Source organism: Bufo gargarizans, chromosome 2, assembly GCF_014858855.1.
Source record: "Bufo gargarizans isolate SCDJY-AF-19 chromosome 2, ASM1485885v1, whole genome shotgun sequence".
NCBI lineage: Eukaryota > Metazoa > Chordata > Amphibia > Anura > Bufonidae > Bufo > Bufo gargarizans.
The window spans coordinates 350,359,224-350,382,951 of NC_058081.1; the positions used below are offsets into that span (position 1 = coordinate 350,359,224).

General features: G+C 44.9%; 1 protein-coding gene across 1 annotated transcript in view; it reads right to left on the reverse strand.

Annotated features, from left to right (window-relative positions):
* LOC122925892 (BRCA1-A complex subunit RAP80-like) overlaps positions 1-23,728 on the reverse strand; it is a 75,373-nt gene that overhangs the window by 30,032 nt on the left and 21,613 nt on the right. Inside the window, exons 3-5 of the mRNA XM_044277237.1 lie at positions 5,304-5,391; positions 2,749-2,876; positions 324-1,361 (exon numbers count right to left, since the gene is read on the reverse strand). Coding sequence (XP_044133172.1) covers positions 324-1,361; positions 2,749-2,876; positions 5,304-5,391 — 1,254 coding nt within the window. The remainder of the gene's footprint in view (positions 1-323; positions 1,362-2,748; positions 2,877-5,303; positions 5,392-23,728) is intronic.

Below are 23,728 nucleotides of genomic sequence, written 5' to 3' on the forward strand. Positions count from 1 at the left end.
AACCAGTGTCATAGACAAAGACTGCTAATCCATTTGCTAAAATGCACATGAACAAGGTTCTTTTTTTTCCCCTCAATAAAACTTGTTCACAAACTGCAGCTATTTTAGATTTTTTTATTTATTTCTAAGCTGAAGTCAGGAGTAGATTTTTAGGATTATAAATTTACAGGAAAAAAAACTATTTTTTTCTTTGGATATCATCATTTGTTTTGGCCAATAACTTGGCACGGAAAAGACGTGGAAACCAGAATTATACTTTTCCTGACAAAGAGTGTCATTATCAAACAGACATTTATAGTATTGTGTGACCCCAGATCTCCTACCTTCACGCTATCGTTCTCATCCTGAGATGAAGAGCAATGGTCATTTTCCAGGCCCGTCTGTGCCAGACTCTGAGAAATCTTCTGCCTTTTACTTGATAGGTACTGTGTTTCTTGGCTGTCAGAATTATCATCACGCTCTGTCTCATCTTCGTCAGGTTTCTGTGTGTCGTCCTCAGCTACGCACTCCTCGGTATCTTCTTGGCTGACGCTGCCTTGAGTGTCCTCTTTGAAATATTTTCGACTTGAAGCTGTAAGATGGATCGGTTGGCCATAATCCATTTTGTGCAAAAGTTGTCTCTGAGCACTTTTCAAGCTCTTCTGGTACACTTCAAGTTGGCATAGTATGACTTTGGTGTATTCACTAGGATCCACACCTTTCGGGCAGAAGGGAACACCCCAGTAATAGTGAACCGTGCCTCCACTTTGATTCGTCTTGCCTGCCCTACAATCAGAGCTTTCAATGCCCTTCTCACAGTCCAATTTTTTGGCTTTGTCAGTATGAAAAGTCTCTGTCTTCCCGCAGTCATTTTGATATAAACTTTCTCCTTGGGAGCATGAGGTAGGCAACATAGACAAGGAGTCTATCTGGGGACTCTCTGAGCAGTGTGTGCATTGGTCATCTAGGTCATCTACTGGCCTGTCAACACTTGGGCTTATTTCCTGAAACAGTCTGCAAGGAATCAGTTTGCATGGACGTGGGGACTTCTTTGGAAAAACGGGGCTTAATGCAAGTTCTTTAGCAGGGGAGGCTTTTACAAAGTTGCTACTGGTACATGGAGACAGAGCAGACTGTAGACAGTTTTCAATGCATGAAATAGGATCCTTGCAGTTAGGAGACAAGATGACACTCGAGCTTTCCACAATATCTTGACTTAAACGTTGCAAACGCACAACTGGGCTTTTTGCTGAGATTTCACCTGAAGGTTTAGACTCCTTGGAGGAATGTGGTTCTTTTTCACAGTATTCATGACTTGAAGATGCTCCACTGGTTAACTCATCTTTTGTGGCACTAACGAGAATATCAGGAACTTGACAGCTCTGAAAAGAAAGGTACAGCATGAGTCGGACATGCTAATTAAAAATAGTTAAAGGGATTTACTGACAATTGTACATTACTACAGTATGTGACTTTCCAACCTGCTTTGTGTTATTTGTCTTTCAATACATGGCCACTTGTAAGATCCCTGCTTGCTGTCAGAAGGTGAATAAAACACTACCTAGACTAGGCAATGCTCTGTAAGCTTTGGGCTGGGGCTACATATTGTGAATGAGACTGTTGCAAAGAACCAATTTTGGTCCAAGGTTGCAAATCTTTGCAATCATAGACCACAATACAAATACAAGCTGCGAGTGAACACAACTTGCCTGTGCCCTTTGGAGCTGTTCACACAGCGGATTTTGTCACTGTCAAAATCCACGCTGGTTTCTGCCGGGGTTGTTCACTTTACAGGCTATGGACCTCGTGGCTTAGCTATTGAATGGAGCTAAGCCGTGGGTGGAGAGCTGCTGCAGCTTCAAGAATAGAGATGAGCGAACTTCTGTTTTAAGTTCGGCGTCTAAAGTTCGGGTTTGGATTAGCGGAGAATCCCGATCTGGAACCGGATATGGATTCTGACTTCCGTTGTGGTCCGTGGTAGCGGAATCAATAATCGGCCATTATTGATTCCGCTACCACGGACCACAACGGAAGTCAGAATCCATATCCGGTTCCAGATCGGGATTCTCCGCTAATCCAAACCCGAACTTTAGACGCCGAACTTAAAACAGAAGTTCCCTCATCTCTATTCAAGAAGAAACATGTCGCTTCCTAGCATGGTCCTATATGTAGCTTTTGACTCAAATACCGGCCTCAGAAATAAAGATGGACATTGTGGTTTTGGCCTCCATTTTTAGGATCTTTTAGTCATCATTACAGGTTTGCAGAGGCCTTGAAGTGCAAAAACAAAAAAACTACATTTTTTCATTTTCACAAGGGTTAAAGGAAACTAACCCATGCTCTATCCTTTTGCTCACTTTCCCTATTTAGAACGCATGCATAGCTCAGCCTGCATGTGTATATGAGAATGGGGTGGGAGTGGGGGGACAGCTGATGGCTGAAAATAATGGCGTTCAAGCCAGCCTAACTGATTAAGTTCACAGATTCCATCATACTTGGCTCTGCTCCCTCTGCAAATGCAGAGGACGCAGCAGTTGCAGAGAGAGCTGAGCCTTTAGGTGTAACAGCAACGTCCACGTTGCTCCTAGAGGCTCATTTACATATATTAAAACATAATTTTTCTCAGAAATGCGGGCACATATGAACAATGGACCAACACAGATGTCTTCAGCTGCCAAGTGCACATGTAACAGGTCAGCCAGTATCATAGGTACAAATCTTCTGACTCATGCCCTTTAAACATGTTTAACTTGTGTACAGTATAATTACATGAAGACTTTCTTCAATGGCTTTCTTTATCAGCTCATCCTCTTCTTCTTGGGTGTATCCTTCAGGTTTTGCCTGCTCCTGTTGACTCATTTGTACTGCCAAAGCCAGTTGTTCCTCCTCTGTCATTTCTAAAATGTAAGAAAAATAACGAATAGTTATATCAAGAGTCAAAACGGCAAATATTTCCCATGAAATTCATCAAAATAGCCTGTTAAGAAAAAACATAACAGTACTGTTAGAGAGGCCCTGGCAGTGCCAAACCCTTCTGACTCCATAAAGATTGAGCAGAACATTCAACCACAGCCACATAGGAGTATGCTCAATCCTTGCTCGGCATGGATCCATGTGATCAGAGCAAGACAGGAATGGGAAGCTAAGCACAATGAGCACATCCAAGAGAGAGGGGAAAACGTGCTGCTGGGAGAAGAGGGAAAATATGCTGCCTAAAATCAAAGGTGAGAATGTGCATATTAAACCTTTGTTCTCCCCTTCTACCAAATACCTCACCTCCTCCTCTAAATTTAGATGCACATTTCACTTAGATGAATTTGAATGTTCATGGGGCATCAGAGATTTCGAGCAACGCAACAACGTTTATCTAATGTGTGGTAGTCCCATCTTGGTCTTTCATGGCTGAGATGGGAATAAGGACAGTAATCAATGACCAGGGAGGCAAGAGTTACGGAAACGGCTGAGTGCCCAGTGCTGTGCTGTTTCGGTAACTACCATAACACTGAATCGGAGCTACGCCAACAGTGTGGCACAGAAAGCTACGTTTGTAGTGCCCTGGAGCAGGGAGTACTTTGACATTTGTGGACATTTGCCTATATCCCCTATGCAAAGGTAAAACTTCTTACTTTATTTCTCTTGAAAGGGTTAACTTATACTGTTAGGACTTTGAGAAGCTTGTAATTTTCCACAGCTGTCATAGGGTTTAAAGGGGTATTCCCATCTCAGACAATGGGGGCATATCGCTAGGATATGCCCCCATTGTCTGATAGCTGCGGGATCGCACCTACAACGAGAACGGAGCGGGAAGAGCTGTGGCTGGAGGACCCTGGATTTACCGGGGTCCGTCCACCACCAAGCGCTGCTACCATAGAACTGCGCACATGCGTGCGGTCCCTGCTCCCATTCATTTCTATGAGGCAGACAAAAATAGCTGAGGCAGCGCTCGGCTATTTTCAGTGGCCCCATAGAAATGAATGGAGGGCGGCTGCGCATGCGCAGTACGCCCTCTGTTCATTTCCCCGCTCCGTTCTCATTGTAGGTGCGGCTCACCTATCAGACAATGGGGGCATATTCTAGCGATATGCCCCCATTGTCTAAGATGGCAGAACCCCTTTAAAGAAGGCCCTGTTTTGGAGTTAAAAACCCAGACCTGTTTACCACCCTGTTTTGGAGGGGAAAACCCAGGCTTGATTACCACCAAAACCAGTCTGGTTTTAGTTATGTTGTTATGTCTGGAAAGTTTTTTTTGTCTGGAAAAACTGCTGTGTAATTACCATTGAGTATCAGTGAAGCTCTAATATAAGGCTATACCAGACGGGAGTTGAAACAATGTATTTGTTTGTGCTGAGTTTCTCCACTCTACCCCTCCCACTAGAATGCACTAGTCTAGCTAGAAACTGTATATCAGGAGAGAAGTCAGAGTCCCTAGTGTGCTACAGTTAGGGACCAGTGATTGGAGGGGAGACATGCCAGCCTGCATGAGTGACCAGAAGACGCTGAGCCACGGACCATGGGTCACTAGCCCTGTGACCAAGGAGCCACCCGGAATACTGAGCTACAGACTGTGGGCCCTTGACCAGGATGCCAGCCTTCTGAAAGCGAGAGGGACAGCTAGCTCAAGCCTTTCCTCAGCATCAAACCCTTCATCTGCCAGGGAGGAGACTCTGCCAGACTACTGAGTGACCAGAAGAAAACACTGAGATGGGGATATGCTGCCACAGACCCTGGATCACCAGCTTTGGACCAGGGTACCAGCCTTCTGAAGAGAGAGAGGGACAGCTAGCTCAGGCCTTTCCTCAGTATCAAACCCTTTTTCTGCCAGAAAATAGACTGGAGAAACCAGCCCTATGCCTCACCTGTATTGTTTTGCACCTGAATTCCTCCAATAAAGAAGCATCCTGGTTTACTGCAGACCCTGACTCTCTGGACTTATTTCCCATTGGAGTGCACCAAGCCTTACCATCCCTTCCGTAGAGCAGCAACATGTTGTGACACCTCGACTATGTCCAGGGACCCAGCGTAGTGTTGGGGCCACCCAAAACCAAGCCATTGCACGCTGTTTCTGCAACACCCGAGAAACCAGGAGCAGCATAGCTCCCATTCACTGCTTTGAGAGTTACAGAACCACTGCAGGGCCAGCCGCTCAAAAGCTTCTGAAATTCCACCCACTCCTGGATGGCATTTCCTATGGTTATTCCCATCTTGGACGAGATAACCCCTTTAAGCCTTTGACAACAAAATGATGATACATTAAAGTTGTCAACAGTGGTCAAGAACGGCTGCACTTTCTAGAGGTCACATTTTGAACATCAATAAATTCTTACGTGCAAGTTTTCTTTTGACCGGCAAAGGTTTTCGGTGGGGTGGAGGCCTGCGTCTCTTTTTTGGCAAAATACTTTCTTCCTGCAGTTCCTAAAAAACATGACAAAAAAAATCATTATAAATTACAAAAGTCTGCATAAAGACAAAAACTATTATTTACTAGGAATTGTGTGTCATGTACAAAGAATGTTTGTTACATGTCTGAAGTTAAGCGCATTTATGGGAAAAAAATATTTTAAATATGTCACCAGGTTTCCATGGTAACCATTTTGCAAAGATCTAAAAGCACATTAGAGAAGTACTTTATATAGAAGTGAAATGCCATCACAAACCACTCGAAGAATAGATAACTGGTGACTACAATATGTAAAGCATTCCAGTTCTTGCTATATATCCAAGCATTATCTCCCGGGTGTCCTTGGTGTCCATTGTATTAGAATTGACAATCTGCTGCCATCTCATAATACGCTATAACAATATTGTTTTTTAAAGTGAACCTGTCAGGGGATATTTGCCGCCATTTAGGCTAGCAGGAATATGGTAGAGGTTGAGAACCTGAGCTCTCGGATATGTAGGTTTATATCAGGGATACACAACCCCCAGGCCGTGTGCGGTCCCCAGAGCCAGGGTTTGTGGCCCCCCTGTCCTGCTGGGCAGAAACACAGCTGATCGCACGTTTCTGCCTGACGCACTGCACAATTGCAGGATTATAGCTCCTGCTACCGAACTATAGCATGTGCAGGATGGGTCCCGGCAGTCAGTGACAGTGGTGGAGCCAAGGTGAAGGCAGAAGAGGCTTATCAGCGCTTCTGCCTTCTCCTCAGATAGGCGAGCGGCGCGCTGAGCATGTTTAGACCCGGCCTGATCAGCCCTGCCCTGTACAAAGCCTCAGCCTGTTGCAAAAACATTAAAAAAAGAAAAGAAAATTCTTGCAAAAAATAAATAAAATAAGTAAAAGAAAACAATAAAAAATGAAAAAGTTAAAAATAAAATTGTCTTTTTATGATCTCTTGGGGGACAAGTGCCAAAATATTTAAAAAATAAAGAATAAAATTATTATAAAAAATTATTAAAGAATAAATATAAAAGTGTCCCCCTAAAGGTCTTTTTGTAGCAGAAATATATTTAAAAAGATAAGTTAAAGGGCTTCTGTCAGCCCAATAAACCGTTTTGTTTTTTTTTGGTTAATAATAATCCCTACACTGCGAGCTCCCTATACATAAGCTAAATATTCATTTTGGTTCAGTAGATTTAGTTAAAAAGCTATTTTTATAATATGTAAATTACCTTGCTACCAGCAAGTAGGGCGGCTACTTGCTGGTAGCAGCCTCATCCTCCGCTCCTAATGACGCCCCCTCCGCTGTGTGATTGACAGGGCCAGGGAACGGAATCGTTCTCTGCTGGCCATGTTTGAATTCAAAATATCGCGCCTACGCCGTACCTGTCTTTAATCGGCGCAGGCGCACTGAGAGGCGGCCGCTCTCTCGGCCGCTCCATCCTCAATGCGCCTGCGCCGGGTGTAGATGTGACGTCATCGGCGCAGGCGCATTGAGGATGGAGCTGCCAAGAGAGCGGTCGCCTCTCAGTGCGCCTGCGCCGATTAAAGACAGGTACGGCGCATGCGCGATATTTTGAATTCAAACAGGGCCAGCAGAGCGCCGCATCCTCCGCTCCTAATGACGCCCCCTCCGCTGTGTGATTGACAGGGCCAGGGAACGGAATCGTTCTCTGCTGGCCCTGTTTGAATTCAAAATATTGCACCTGCGCCGTACCTGTCTTTAATCAGCGCAGGCGCACTGAGAGGCGGCCGCTCTCTCGGCCGCTCCATCCTCAATGCGCCTGCGCCGGGTGTAGATGTGACGTCATCGGCGCAGGCGCATTGAGGATGGAGCGGCCGAGAGAGCCTCTCAGTGCGCCTGCGCCGATTAAAGACAGGTACGGCGCAGGCGCGATATTTTGAATTCAAACAGGGCCAGCAGAGAACGATTCCGTTCCCTGGCCCTGTCAATCACACAGCGGAGGGGGCGTCATTAGGAGCGGAGGATGAGGCTGCTACCAGCAAGTAGCCGCCCTACTTGCTGGTAGCAAGGTAATTTACATATTATAAAAATAGCTTTTTAACTAAATCTACTGAACCAAATTGAATATTTAGCTTATGTATAGGGAGCTCGCAGTGTAGGGATTATTGTTAACCAAAAAAAAATAAAAATAACGGTTTAGTAGGCTGACAGAAGCCCTTTAAAAAAAAAAAAAAAAGGAGGAAATATTAAAATAAATAACAGAAAGAAGCCCACACCAACCAAAATCAATACAATTATCACCTCATTCATGTGAAACTATACATATTATACAATAAAACGATCCAACACATATAGGAAACTAATTATAATCATTTTCATATTTCAATAATGAGCTATAGATGGAATAAAAATGACTTTAAAAAATGTGTAGTTTTCCCCTAACAAAACTTAAAAAATTGTCCAACAAATAAAAAAGTTACAAGTGTTTGAACCACATGTGCTAAATAACAAAACTGTGGCTGGCAATGAAGGCCTTTTCAGGCCTGGTCATTAAAGGGTTAACCAATAAGTGCGTTCCCCACTAGTAGGGCCCCATACACACAACCGTGCTGTGTTTTGCGGTCCTCAAATCCCAGATACGTGTGTTCTGCATTTTGCGGAACGGAGTAACAGATGCGGACGACAAACAGAGTACTGTCTGCATCTTTTGTGGCCACATTGAAGTGAATGGGTCCACATCCGAGCCGCAAAAAATGCGGATCAAATGCGGACCAAAACAATGGCCATGTGTGTGAGCCCTCAGGGAAAGTGCTTACTGGTTATTGCAGGGCCCCTATAACTGGGTGCAGGAGGCGGTAAGAACCAGCGAGTGCTGTCCTCTGCAGTGAGGAAAAGTGCTTACTGGTTATTGCAGGGCCCCTATAACTAGGGGCAGGAGGTGGTAATAATCAGCGAGTGCCATCCTCTGCAATGAGGGAAAGTGCTTACTGTTTATAGCAGGGCCCCTATAACTGGCGGCAGGAGGTGGTAATCAGTGAGCGCCATCCTCTGCAGTGAGGGAAAGTGCTTACTGGTTATAGCAGGGCCCCTATAACTAGGGGCAGGAGGTGGTAATAATCAGCGAGTGCCATCCTCTGCAATGAGGGAAAGTGCTTACTGTTTATAGCAGGGCCCCTATAACTGGCGGCAGGAGGTGGTAATAATCAGTGAGCGCCATCCTCTGCAGTGAGGAAAAGTGCTTACTGGTTATTGCAGGGCCCCTATAACTAGGGGCAGGAGGCGGTAATCAGCGAGTGCCATCCTCTGCAATGAGGGAAAGTGCTTACTGTTTATAGCAGGGCCCCTATAACTGGGGGCAGGAGGTGGTAATAATCAGTGAGCGCCATCCTCTGCAGTGAGGGAAAGTGCTTACTGGTTAATGCAGGGCCCCTATAACTGGGGGCAGGAGGTGGTAATAATCAGCGAGTGCCATCCTCTGCAGTGAGGGAACGTGCTTACTGGTTATAACAGGGCCCCTATAACTGGCGGCAGGAGGTGGTAATCAGTGAGCGCCATCGTCTGCAATGAGGGAAAGTGCTTACTGGTTATAGCAGGGCCCCTATAACTGGCGGCAGGAGGTGGTAATAATCAGTGAGCGCCATCCTCTGCAGTGAGGGAACGTGCTTACTGGTTATAACAGGGCCCCTATAACTGGCGGCAGGAGGTGGTAATCAGTGAGCGCCATCGTCTGCAATGAGGGAAAGTGCTTACTGGTTATAGCAGGGCCCCTATAACTGGCGGCAGGAGGTGGTAATAATCAGTGAGCGCCATCCTCTGCAGTGAGGGAACGTGCTTACTGGTTATAACAGGGCCCCTATAACTGGCGGCAGGAGGTGGTAATCAGTGAGCGCCATCGTCTGCAATGAGGGAAAGTGCTTACTGGTTATAGCAGGGCCCCTATAACTGGCGGCAGGAGGTGGTAATAATCAGTGAGCGCCATCCTCTGCAGTGAGGGAACGTGCTTACTGGTTATAACAGGGCCCCTATAACTGGCGGCAGGAGGTGGTAATCAGTGAGCGCCATCGTCTGCAATGAGGGAAAGTGCTTACTGGTTATAGCAGGGCCCCTATAACTGGCGGCAGGAGGTGGTAATAATCAGTGAGCGCCATCCTCTGCAGTGAGGGAACGTGCTTACTGGTTATAACAGGGCCCCTATAACTGGCGGCAGGAGGTGGTAATCAGTGAGCGCCATCGTCTGCAATGAGGGAAAGTGCTTACTGGTTATAGCAGGGCCCCTATAACTGGCGGCAGGAGGTGGTAATAATCAGTGAGCGCCATCCTCTGCAGTGAGGGAACGTGCTTACTGGTTATAACAGGGCCCCTATAACTGGCGGCAGGAGGTGGTAATAATCAGTGAGCGCCATCCTCTGCAGTGAGGGAATGTGCTTACTGGTTATAACAGGGCCCCTATAACTGGGGGCAGGAGGTGGTAATAATCAGTGAACGCCGTTGTCTGCAGTGAGGGAACGTGCTTCTTTGTTAATAGGAGCCAGGAAGGAAATGTGCTCAGTAAAAATTCCTGCAGCATGGTCCCTGACACAGAAGATCCATACTTTACTGCTGCATGTTTCTCTCGCTGTCTCCATCTTCCGATACCGGAGCATCTCGCCATTAAATGAGTCCAGCGGTGAAATGCTGCTTGTGGCCACATCACCTCTGAAGCCAGTCATTGGCTGGAGAGGTACATGTGACTATGCCCATAGCCAGCCAGATGTAAACACTGCTGGGACCAGAAGATGGAGGCAGCAGGAAAGTAGACACATGTTAAAAATCATTTTTTATCGGGAAATCTCTACGTTACACTGCACGATATTCAGGACAATTACTGGGAACAAATGTTCATAGGAACGCTCATTCCCGATATCTGGCCGGTATAATCGTGCCCCTCATCAGTTTGTTGGCCGATTTACATATTTTATCAGATAATCGTCAGCACATCTCCCTGTGTAATCAGGAACATGCTACCGATAATGAAATGAACTGAATGATGACCACTGATTAACTTTATTTTTTTTGGTGGCCCCTTTAAATAGTGATGTAACAATGCGGCCCCCAGACCAAAAAATTGTATGCGGCCCCCAGACCAAAAAATGTTGTGCACCCCAGGTTTATATGATTTGGGGGAGGAATTCTGAGTGAAAATCCTGACAGGACTCCTAGGAGGGTTCCTGATCACTCAAGTCACACACTGACCCTTTATCAGTGGGTGTACACAGAAAGCTGTCAATCACTGGCTGTGGGAGGGGTAAGCAGGACTCTCAGTGTCTCTTCTAGGAGTCCTGTCAGGATTTACTCTGCTGTCGGAAATCCTGCTCCTATATACCTATATCACAGAGCTTCTCTTATCATATCCTGCTGTCAGATAGGGCAGTTCCCTTTAAGGCTGACCCAGTCTAGCACCTGAGCAGAAGAGGATGCAGCCATGGACGGCACATCACTGCCGCCGCCATGTCACTTCCCTGCTGTACTGCGCTGTTACTTAGCCCATGGATGGGCAGCCAAGGGTTTTCTTAACAGCAGTTCAGACAAGTAAAAAGCATGCTTTTAGTCTATTGTTGCACAACGTGGACTGTATGGCCATTTAGGGTATATTCGACAAAACTGGCCAACCTCTTTACACAGAGAAATACACAAAAGCAAAATGTTCTGACTTCTCAAGTGCAGTGCATTAAAAGAGATGCTCTCAGGAAGACAATCTGTTTCCAAATGCACACATATGAGATGTGGTGGCCTGCACATTGCCTCTTAAACCTCTTCAGGAGCAACCAATTTTGGTGATGGTTTTGTTTTTTAAATCCACATCTAGCAGGACGCATGAATTTTATTTTTTAGCTGATATAGCCATATAAGGGCTTTTTATATTTCAGGGCGAGTTGTGTGTGTATATGTATATATATATATATATATATATTATATTTTTTTTTTTTGCGGACCACGGAACGGAGCAACAGATGAGGACAGCACACGGAGTGCTGTCCGCATCTTTTGCGGCCCCATTGAAGTGAACAGGTCCACATCCAAGCCACAAATACTGCGGCTCGGATGCGGACCAAAACAACGGTCGTGTGCATGAGGCCTTATACTGAATCTTTTCCCATAAAAGTAGATCTCAGCTCCTCCTGCTCTATAATATGCCGTCTGCAGATTGCGGGACTCGACAAATTTTCTCAAATCATTCATATGTTGGAAAAAGGAGCACAGGAGCCCCATATATAAAGTTCTTGTCTGCACACCATATTTTAAAACATTTGTCAGACAGGGCGTAAATTCATAGTTAGGGCTGACATCCGTGTGCATTCCGTTTTTGGGGAACGGAACAGCTGGCCCTTTATAGAATAGTACTATCCTTGTCCATAATGTGGACAATAATAGGACATGTTCTATTTCTTTGTGGAACGGAAATACGGACATGGAAACGGAATGCACACAGAGTAACTTCACTTTTTTTGCAGACCCATTGAAGTGAATGGTTCCGCATACGGTCCGCAAAAAAAAAACGGAACGGACACGGAATTAAAACACGTTCGTGTGCATGAGCCCTTACATCTACAAATCCCCTGCTTCCCTTCACACAGTACATGATAAAGTGGTCAACAAAATGATTATATACAGCCTTGATTTTTGCAGGACTGGCTGCACTTTCTTTTGGTTAATGCTCATTCACACGACTGTGTGTGCCCCGCGCCTGTTCTGCGGACCGCAAATAGACTCCAGGATGTCCATGACTTTATTAGCAATCCATGACACGTCCACAGATAAAAAGGAAATCGGATACATGTTTTAGGTCTAAGTGCAGTGCTTCTTAATCATGGCGGTTGGTTCCCTTTATAGGTATAATTTATATTTGATGAAAAGGCAAAGTGCTTAATCATGTAATGTGCATTTATAGTGATACACAATATGTGCATCTCTGTTGTTAATTATATATACACATGTCACACATGAAATTTTTCTGTATGCTTGATAAAAAAAAACTAAAAACTTTTTCATGTTTAATTTCAATTGCTATTAACATTTTTCAAACCTATAATTAGATTTGTGATCATTATTTCTGCACTTATATATTAGTGTACTTTCATGACTGCAAGTTGATTGTGGCACACAAAGAGTTAAACCACAGAGCTCAGAATTTTCTCTGATCTCTGTTGTTTATTGCAGTAACAGTCTTGCTCCTGACTGCATGGGGCGCCTAGTGGCAGTGCCCTGTACTACTACCGCAGGAATTTGATATAAATGGCCTATCCTCAGGATGGGTCATCAATATCTCTTCAGCAGGGGTCCGACACCCAGCCCCCCAGCAGATCAGCTGTTTAAAGAGGCCACAACGCATCCATGAGTGTTTAGGCCAGTGATGTCAATGCACATCAGCCACATGGCCTAGGGCCTAGGCGCAGCTCAGTTCTATTCCAGTGAAAGAGCTGAGGTGCAATACCAAATACAGCCACTATACATTGTACGTCACTGTGCTTGGTAAGCTGTGAAGAGACCGCAGCGCTCACTGGAGCTCTGGTAAGTGCAGTGGCCTCTTCGTACAGCTGGTCAACAGGGGTGCTCGGTGTCAGACCTCCACCGTTCTGATACTGATGGACCTATCCTGAAGATAGGTTAGCAATATCTAATTCCTGGATAACCCCTTTAAACTCAATCAACAATTTCTAAAAAGTTAAATCCCCCTACTGGTGGCTCAGAAAAAATATTGGGTAGCAGTATTTCAGCTCCACCCCACAATAGTCTCCACTGATATCTTTATAACCAAAAAAAAAAAAAAAAAACTCACTCATCTGCATTGTACTGTAGAAGGTTATATATGAGCAAATGCTTCTCATACACATAGAAAGCACTGCTTACCCAGGGCCGGCGCTACCATATAGGCAAGGGGTATTGTGTGCCTGTGTGGTCTGGAGACGGGCCGGCGCCGTAGTAATTAAAACTAACTGGGCTGGAGTAGTCTGGAGTGGAGGGGCCCCCTGCTGACTGTGCCTGCACTGCGCTGCTTGTCTCTTTAAGAGATTCGAGACTGGAGCAGCGGCATGCACGGCACAGGCAGGCACGTCTAGCGTCTGGCTGACGTACGTTGCCACAGGCTCCGCCCCCCGCCCAGAGCAGAGAACTTGGAGTGAACTTAAAGCAAAGCAAGCAAGCGCCATTGGCAGCCAGCCACAGCCCAGAGCCTAGTCTGACTGCCAGCAGCGTCAGGGAAGGCCCGCCGCCCACAGTCAGAAGGCAGCCAGCCCCCAGCCAAGTTCCAAACTTCCACTGACTGTCTGGTAGGTTCATTGGTTATATTGTTTTGTTGTTAATTATACTGGATCGGATCCATGATGACCCATCCATTCCCAGTTTCCCACTCACTGACTTACTTAGTCCCAGGCACCATCTCACCCGTCCGGGCCGTCCCAGCAGGGGTCGAGTGGAGGGGGAACGCATGGGAACGGCGTTCCTGCACTTTTTTCATGGCAGGAACGCCGTTCCCTTTCAGCCTCAAGCCAGGAGAACACGGCTGAATCAGATTCACAGGGGGAGACTGTGCAGGGCAGGCTAGGGGAGGAGGGGCGGCTTCAGTCTGTGCGGTGCCGCTGCCTGCGACTCCTCTCATGGCACCCCGCCCCCTAATGACATCATCTCCTTCACTACGAACTTTTAGAAAAGTTTGTCCTGGGATTCGAACTCACGACCTCTACACATCAGAGCAAGGCATTTACCCTCACAGCCATCAAAGCTGTCAAGGTAGTTGCTTAAAAAAAATAATAATAAGACCTCTACTTATACCTAGTGTACTGATACCTAGTGTACAACCATACACATGACAGCTGCCCACTGTGTATGGATGTAGCAGAGCTGGGTGTGTTGGGGCAGCTGTCATGTGTATGGTTGTACACTAGGTATCAGTACACTAGGTATAAGTAGAGGTCTTATTATTATTTTTTTTAAGCAGCTACCTAGACAGCTTTTATGGCTGTGAGGGTAAATGCCTTGCCTCTGATGTGTAGAGGTCATGAGTTCGAATCCCAAGACAAACTTTTCTAAAAGTGTTTTTTTTTATTTTTTTATAAGACTTCTACTGATACCTAGTTTACAGATACCTAGTGTACAACCATACACATGACAGCTGCCCACTGTGTATGGATGTAGCAGAGCTGGGTGTGTTGGGGCAGCTGTCATGTGTATGGTTGTACACTAGGTATCAGTACACTAGGTATAAGTAGAAGTCTTAGTTTTTTTTTTTTTAAGCAACTACCTCAACAGCTTTTATGGCTGTGAGGGTAAATGCCTTGCCTGTAATGTGTGTAGAGATCATGAGTTCGAATCCCAGGACAAACTTTTCTAAAAGTGTTTTTTTATTTTATTTTATTTTTAGTCCGCAGCGACACAAATTACAGCATGCTAGATTTTCTGTGCTTTTTTATTTTTTGGAGGGGGGGGGGGGGGGTTGCAGTGGATCTTGGGTGAGTTCCCACACTTTTTTTCCCAGGACTTGACCCCTGCGTCCCAGTGTACTACTAGCCCGCCCTGCGGCCCTGCTTCTGTTTGGAGTCAGTTGGACTGGAGAAATGTGCATTTGGGAGGGGGGGCAGTTACCAGTAACTGCCCCCCCCCCCCCCATGCACATTTCTCCAGTCCAACTGTCCAAACAGAACCAGGGCGGGCTAGTATACTGGCACTGGGACGGGCGAGATGGTGCCTGGGATGGATCCGACCCAGTTTAATCAACCAACCTACCAGTAACTGGCCCCCTCACACCCCCAAATGCACATTTCTCCAGTCCAACTGTCCAAACAGAACCAGGGCGGGCTAGTTTACTGGCACTGGAATGGGTGAGATGGTGCCTGGGAAGGATCCGATCCAGTTTAATCAACCAGTTACTGTTAGGTTGGTTGATTAAACTGGATCGGATCCATCCCAGGCACCATCTCACCCGTGCCAGTGTACTAGCCCACCCTGGTTTGGAGCCAGTTGGACTGGAGAAATGTGCATTTGGAGGTGGGGGGGGGGGCCCTTATTGTTTTTCGCCCCAGGGCCCAATTTCACCTAGAACCGGCCCTGTGCTTACCATATTTACTATAGAAGTTTTGCATAAATAAGGCTATGTTCACACCTGCATTGTCTGATAACACAATCCCTTTAAATTGAACTGAAGGGTTTTGCTCTGGTTTTCAGATCATCTGCTGGATCTCAAAACTGGAATGCAAAACGCATAGGTGAAAGTAGCCTAAGAAAGACTGAAGAATACTTCTGCAGAGCACCTGCTTAAGATCTAGTGTGCCTTACCACTTAAAAAGAATCTGTCACCATGATTCTGGACTACCATATGATGTAATACATGAGTAGTGCTATACATAAGAAGTCCAGATTGCCATTTTTATCTTACTACTGCCCCATAGTACAGACGACTGGCCCATCAATGTATTTCTGCACATCTTTAAATGCTGACGGCAGAAAAATGGGGGACAGTAGGAAAATAAAAAATTGTGATCTGCATTTTTTATCTGCAGTACTACTTAGTGAATTACTGCAAAAAATAATTCTAAATTGTGGTGACAGATTCCCTGTAAGTAATGGCAATCTCTGTACAGCGCTGTGAAATACCACTCACAAAAAGTTAAGGATTTTTGGCTTGTGGGTGAAATTTCAAGATGAACCTAAAATGCACTCTTTATAGGTGAAACGTAACCTTCTCTAAACTTTTGAATGTACACGTCCAACTGTTCAATGTTTCAATACTTTTGGCACAACTTGCTGTTCTCTAACAAAGAGCTTAACGGCAAAATTCACAACAGGTGTTTGATCCATGAATAGACCAATACATTTCCTGGTTTAATAAGAATTGGCATTTAAAAACAGTCCTCCTCATCATGCTGTCCACATTTTGAGACCAAGACGACACCTAACAATTAGGTATGAACGAACTTTAAGTTTTGAAGTTTGAGTTCGGGGATATGGTGAATTGCGTTATGGATTCCGTTACCATGGACCATAACGAAATTCAAGGACGAAATGCATAACGGAATGCCTTTAGAGGCCTTCGGTTATATATTCCATCATAATAGAAGTCCATGTCCAGCATAACGGATCCGTCCGGTTTCAGAGTCCTTTCCTGCATAACTGAAACCGAATGGATTTGTTATGTTGGCCATAGACTTCTATTATGATGGAATGCGTTTAAAGGCATTCCGTTATGCATTACATCCTTGAATTGCATTATGGTCCGTGGTAACGGAATTCATGATGCAATTCACTATATACCCAAACTTCAAAACTTTAAGTTCGGTCATCCCTACTAACAATTGATCAACAGTACCTCGCCACTGGGAGGCTTCAAGCAGGATGCTCTCACACGGAAGTGGCCACTGAGCTTAGAGTGTCATCAACAGATTGCAACATAGATACAAAGATACTGGAAGAGTCACAAAAAGGCATAGAAGTGGACGTTCCACACTGATGACCACTTCATTGTGAACAATGCCCTGCAGAACTGGATGATAAATGCCACACAACTCCAGGCACATTTAAGGAGGTGAGAGGCACCCAAGTGTCACGTCACACCATTCAAAACCATTTAAATCAGTGTGGTCTGTATGCTAGACGACCTGCAAGGGTACCTGACCACACCACCAGGCACAAGCGTCATCATCTTGCATGGGCCAAGGAGCATCTACGCTGGACGAGGGACCAGTGGGCCTCAGTGCTGTTCACTGATGGAAGTCGATTCACACTGAGTAGAAAAGATGGCGGCCTACGATGTTGGTGACATCAAGGAGAGCCATGTGCATCAGCCTCTGTTGCCGCCACATGAGCTTTTAGAGTGTGGGCAGGTGTAGCTAGTAAATACAGAACTGCCCTACACTTTGTGAATGGTACAGTGACAAACCCATACTACTTGAATAACATCATTAATCCAGTCATTGTGCCTCTGCATGAACAACACTGGACTAATTGGAGAACAATGCACCAGCTCATCGAGGTCGCATCATTAGGGAACGGCTGCTGGAGACTGGGATACCTCAAATGGAGTGGCCTGCACTTTCTCCAGACCGGAAACCCATTGAAAACCTTTGGAATTGACTGAGTGTAGAGGCTCATAACTCTGTCCCCCAGAACCTCAATGACCTGAGGACCGCCCTTCAAGGAAGAGTGGGATGTCATGTCTCAGCAGACAATATGTCGACTTGTGAACAGCATGAGACGTTGTTGTCGAGCTGTAATTGATGCTTAAGGCCACATGACAAGTTATTGAGACAGTGACATTTTTGTGGCAGTATACCCACCACTGGTGTTGGCTTTTGTTTAAATAAATTGTTTGAGATGAGGAAATCCCCATTGCATGCTTCTACTTAAATGCCCTACTTTCATAATATAATATCACTGTAGTGTGAACGTTTTACATTTTCCATAAATTTCACCAGAAAGCCAAATATCCCTAACATTTTATGTTGGTGCTAGATATAACATGAAATAAAGTCACTGAGGGATTTATCAAAACTGGTGCAAAAGGAAAACAGACTTAAGTTGCCCATAGCAACCAGATTCCACCTTTCATTTTTAGAACTTTGGAAAATGAAAGGTAGACTCTGATTGGTTGCTATGGAATGCATATCACAGAGCGTGTTCTACAATACTCAAGATTAACAGGGTTTTTTTGAGTCCACCCCACACACACACAAACACGAAAAAGCGCCAACAGACGAAAATGTCATAAAATTAAAAAAAAGCTATATTCCTGCTCAGACCACTGCTGTTCCAGCATTCCAACTCAAGTCTACGTTTACGACACTGTTCCAACATGGCCTGCACCACCCAACTATCCCACCTAACAGTTGTGGACACTGACTGGCTGCAGCAGTGACACGGAGTAGTCAGACACTGCAACACTGGAAACCAAGACTGCCCAGAGCACCGAAATTGGCAGGGTTAGAGGAGTTGAGTATTGCCTTTTTATTTTAGATCATCTCTGGCAGTTAGCTAATTTTTGGTGGGGTCTCAGTTAACCCTTTTAAAGCGGATGTGTCAGTAGATAAAGGTCTGTGCTACTGGTAGCTAAAACAGCAGCAAAAGAAATGCTGTGCAGTTTTGCTACTAGCAGCACCGAAAGAACGCACTGGTGTCAAAGTCTGAGTCTGGCTGTATTCGGGAGGAGAACGCTCCCCTATCTCCTGGGACAGTGAATGGCAGGCAGCTGGCAGCAGAGCAGCACATTTTTGTGCCGTTTTAGCTACTGGTAGTACGGACCTGTAGCTTTAATATAGTGCAACATCTTAAAGGGAACCTGTCACCGGGATTTTGTGTATAGAGCTGAGGACATGGGTTGCTAGATGACCGCTAGCACATCGGCAATATCCAGTCCCCATAGCTCTGTGTGCTTTTATTGTGTAAAAAAACGATTTGATACATATGCAAATTAACCTGAGATGAGTCCTCTACGTGAGATGAGTCAGGGACAGGACTCATCTCAGGTTAATTTGCATATGTATCAAATCGGGTTCTTTTTACACAATAAAAGCACAGAGAGCTATAGGGACTGGCTATTGCGGATGTGCTAGCGGCCATCTAGCAACCCATGTCCTCAGCTCTATACACAAAATCTCGGTGACAGGTTCCCTTTAAGCTATCAGATCTTCTCTAATACATAGAAGTCTCTTGTACATAGAATAAGCTGAAAAACTGTAATTTGGATATAGAAACATAGAAACATAGAATGTGTCGGCAGATAAGAACCATTTGGCCCATCTAGTCTGCCCAATATATCTGAATCCTATGAATAGCCCCGGCCCTATCTTATATGAAGGATGGCCTTATGCCTATCCCATGCATGCTTAAACTCCTTCACTGTATTTGCAGCTACCACTTCTGCAGGAAGGCTATTCCATGCATCCACTACCCTCTCAGTAAAGTAATACTTCCTTATATTACTTTTAAACCTTTGCCCCTCTAATTTAAAACTGTGTCCTCTTGTGGTAGTTTTTCTTCTTTTAAATATGCTCTCCTCCTTTACCGAGTTGATTCCCTTTATGTATTTAAAAGTTTCTATCATATCCCCTCGGTCTCTTCTTTCTTCCAAGCTATACATATTAAGGTCCTTTAATCTTTCCTGGTAAGTTTTATCCTGCAATCCATGTACTAGTTTAGTAGCTCTTCTCTGAACTCTCTCTAGAGTATCTATATCCTTCTGGAGATATGGCCTCCAGTACTGCACACAATACTCCAAGTGAGGTCTCACCAGTGTTCTGTACAGCGGCATAAGCACTTCACTCTTTCTACTGCTTATACCTCTCCCTATACATCCAAGCATTCTGCTGGCATTTCGTGCTGCTTTATTACATTGTCTTCCCACCTTTAAGTCTTCTGATTTATCCAGTTTCTGATTTATCCACTGCAGACATTTATTGAACCCCGACTACTGTACCAAATTAGCTAAAAAGTCTTTTTCACAGGTTGTTCTCAAAACCTGTACTGTGCGGCAAACAATCCAGTGTACATAAATAAAGCATCACAGCAGCGCTGATGGGGGGTTGTTATACTATCCTTATTAAGTTTAATACCACATAACCAGAATACTGTGAATTCTGCCAGCATATCCCTAGGTAATTCAGAAGCAATATAAGAAAACTTCAATCTTAAGAAATGAGATAAAAGAAGTAACTGTGATAACTGTGGGGCAATGGTGCCACCTTGAGGCCAACTGGCTTACTGTTTCCCCTGGCCATAGCGCGATATTATAATTCAGGAAAGCGACTCTCCAACGCTCGTACTTCTCATTTCTTAAATGGCACAGCTGCCTTCTTGTGTTTATCATTTAATGAATAAGGAATTTAATAATTGCTCTTGCAGACCATTAAAATGCAAACACGGCTTGCCGAGTACACCCAGAAGCTCCCAAGTGTTCCTTTAGCACATTTCATATGCTTAGCAGTTTCCATGCTCTCGTACATCAACCCAAATCCTACAGGATTCCAGCTATAAACGGCAGAGAGCTCAAATCCTGCAGTTCTTAATCATCTGGATGGAAATGCAATGGCTGCTTAAAGCGATACACATGGCTAAGCAGCAGGGGCTGGGCTTCTACAGAGAGCAGCACGTGGATGGAGTAGAGATCAGTCCTAGGAGAGGCAGTGTACGTGATGCTTCCCATGATGTCAGGAGATGCTCTCCTATCCCTACTCCAGCCATGATGCTACAAACAAGGAACACACAGAAGATCTTCTTTTCCAAGTGCATTCTTCCTTCACAATGTGCATCTACTTCAATATCCCTGATGCTGGTAAAAACTATGGCCACCTACGTTACCTGGGAATCAAATGAGACCATTAGCTGTCATTTCCTACCTAGAAGTGATAGCATAATTATAAGGTAAAAAGCTTTATTCTATCTTTCATGACTTTATTCCCCTTTGTCACCACCCACCCACCATCTTGTCCAGAGACCAAAGGAACATTTCTCCTGAAGACATTTCATACTTTTCTGTCCTCCAGCGCCGTTTGCCTCCTTCCAGTAAACCTCTCTTCCCCTTTTTAGTTCCTGTTATCGTGTAGCCCCGCCAATACACCCATGTGCTTGCAGAAACCCCACCTAATACACCCAAGCGCTATGTCTGCGTCACCAAAGCGCCTCATGTATTAGAACTATGCATGCGCGAGAAAGAAGTTTCCACGCATGTGCTATAAACATCCAGTGCGACCTGCCCCATGTACATATTGTCATTGATAACAGCACATACATAGGAGGTGGTGCAGATCACAGGAGCAATGTATGGCACGTCATGTACAAATTACCGGGCAGAAGTGAAGAGAGGTCACGTGGAGCAACTCCAAATCATGTATAAGTTTTATTTTTAAAAAGTATCTTATTCCAGCATGTAGGCCTAAGTTTCAGAAAAAAAATTCTTGTTACTCCACAATTTTAATATTGATGGCCAATCCTCAGGGTAGGCCATCAATATCACATTGCTGGGAATCGGACACCCAGTTCCCCCACGATCAGCTGGTTCAGAGTTGTTCCAGTGATAGAACTACACTGCTCCATCCACTGTGTAGATGACAAAGCGGGTATCATTCACTTCAAAGGGAGCAGCTCAGCAGTTACCAGCAACATCCACTACACAACTGATGGAGCTGCGTAGCCCAGGAGCAAACTCTCAGAGCCATATCGGCAGGGGTGAGGAGTGTTGGACCCCAGGCAATCAGATACTGAGGGCCTAACCTTAGGATAGGTCAAGGATAATTAAAAACCTGGAGTCATTTTGAATCTCATCCTGCTGCTCTTTTGGGGGTCTACCATAGAACATTTTATAGGCCTAGGCCCAAGAGAGAGGGAAGTCTCATATTGAAAAGGTATGTAGTTCCGGAGGTAGGGCCTATCTGACTTAGGAGGCTTCGTGGTGGATGGGCCTACATGTGGGTTATGAACCATACATTTAAAGCTGCATTTCTGATCACCTGACCTGTCAGCTACAGGGGTGCAACCTGGGATTGTGCCCATTTATCTGGCGCCAGTCCAGTAGCAAAGAAGCATGACTGTCCAGGGTAGTCACAATATTACAGAGAACTGATCACACTGAAAATGTAATACAATGTGCAGGCAACATGTTATAGAGCGGGAGGAGCTGAGCAGATTAATATATAGGTTTATGGGAAAAGGTTTAATCAAACTTGTAATTTATTCATTTCAACTTCTGCATATTCTGGGCTTAGGAGTCCAGTGGGCATTGCCGTCAGTGATTGACAGCCCTCCCTCTATAACTGTGCATATCTGTCAAACCACCCACTGGACTCCTAAGCAGAGAAAGCGCAGAGATGTAAATTTATAAAGAACTAGTTTTTCTGAATTTTTTCCCACAAAAAGACATATACATACACACTGTAGCCAGGATCCTGTAAAGTAGGATCCCTATCTGTTTGTACTATGGAGCTGTATGCCACCTATGGCTCCTTTTGCTACTAGTATGTGTTTTCTAATAGGATAGGAACCTAGTGATCACACTGTAATGTCCTTATTGCTGAGCTGACATTATCTCTAATATGGACATTCAGCAGCAGGTAGACGCGGCATCTTGAGCCTTGCTCCCGTCTAAGGCCTCATGCACACGACCGTATTTTCCATCCATGTTCTATCTGCATTACTTGCGGATAGCACACGGACCCATTCATTTGTATAGGTCTGAAGAAAAAACTACGGTAACACACAGATGTCATCTGTCCGCTTCTGTTCGTCTGCAAATTATAGAACATGTCCTACTCTTGACTGTATTGCGAATGAGAATATTCACTTTTGTGATGGGAGTGCACATGGAAGGTATCCACATTTTGCAGATCCGTGGCTTGCAGGCAGCAATACAGACACGGCCTAAGGAAAATGCGAGGGTCTACAAGAGACATCTGTGTAGACTGACAAATAAAAGCACAGCTTTCAGTTACTATTAATAAGACCATTTATAAAAGGAGCTCATCTTCCATCTGAAGGTGTATATTGCCTCACTTGAAAGCGGATGATAATGAAATTATTTCACGTCCTTTCACATGCTGTTGGCGTTCCATGAAGTTAATTACGCATTAAACCACCTTGTTAACAGATGGGCGTGTGGTAGAATGACAATTTATTTTAATTTTTTCTGTTATATTAAAACGTAGTCTAACGCCTTTCATTTTGAATGCACAAACAAGGTGTTAATCGTTCTCATTGAGAATTTAGGAGGCATAGAAATCCTTCTGGAGTAGAGCGAGATGAAAGATGACATTGTAAGGCTATAATACAAACGTATTGTGAGGAGCATCTGTTCAACCATGAAAAATACAAATGTACTATACATTGTCACAGAAATCCTATCTGACTACAGAAGGAAGATAGAGTAACCCTCTCAAAGACCACTCCTGTCCATTCACCCTGTGACATCATAAGGACATCATGGGGGGGGGGGCACCCACCTCCAGCCAACATGTAATACCACATTTCCCCTACAGCAGACACAGAAGATGGCAGCTACTTAAGCATGAATGGGGTTGTCTCGGATGAGACGACCCCTTTAAGGCTACTTTCACACTAGCGTTCGATCGGATCCGTTCTGAACGGATCCGATTATATTAATGCAGACGGAGGCTCCGTTCAGTACGGATCCGTCTGCATTAATAACTTAGAAAAAATTCTAAGTGTGAAAGTAGCCTGAGCGGATCCGTTCAGACTTTCAATGTAAAGTCAATGGGGGAAGGATCCACTTGAAGATTGAGCCATATGGTGACATCTTCAAGCGGATCCGTTCCCATTGACTTACATTCTAAGTCTGAACGGATCCGCTCGCCTCCGCACGGCCAGGCGGACAGCTGAACGCCGCCAGACTGATGCAGTCTGAGCGGATCCGCATCCATTCAGACTGCATCAGG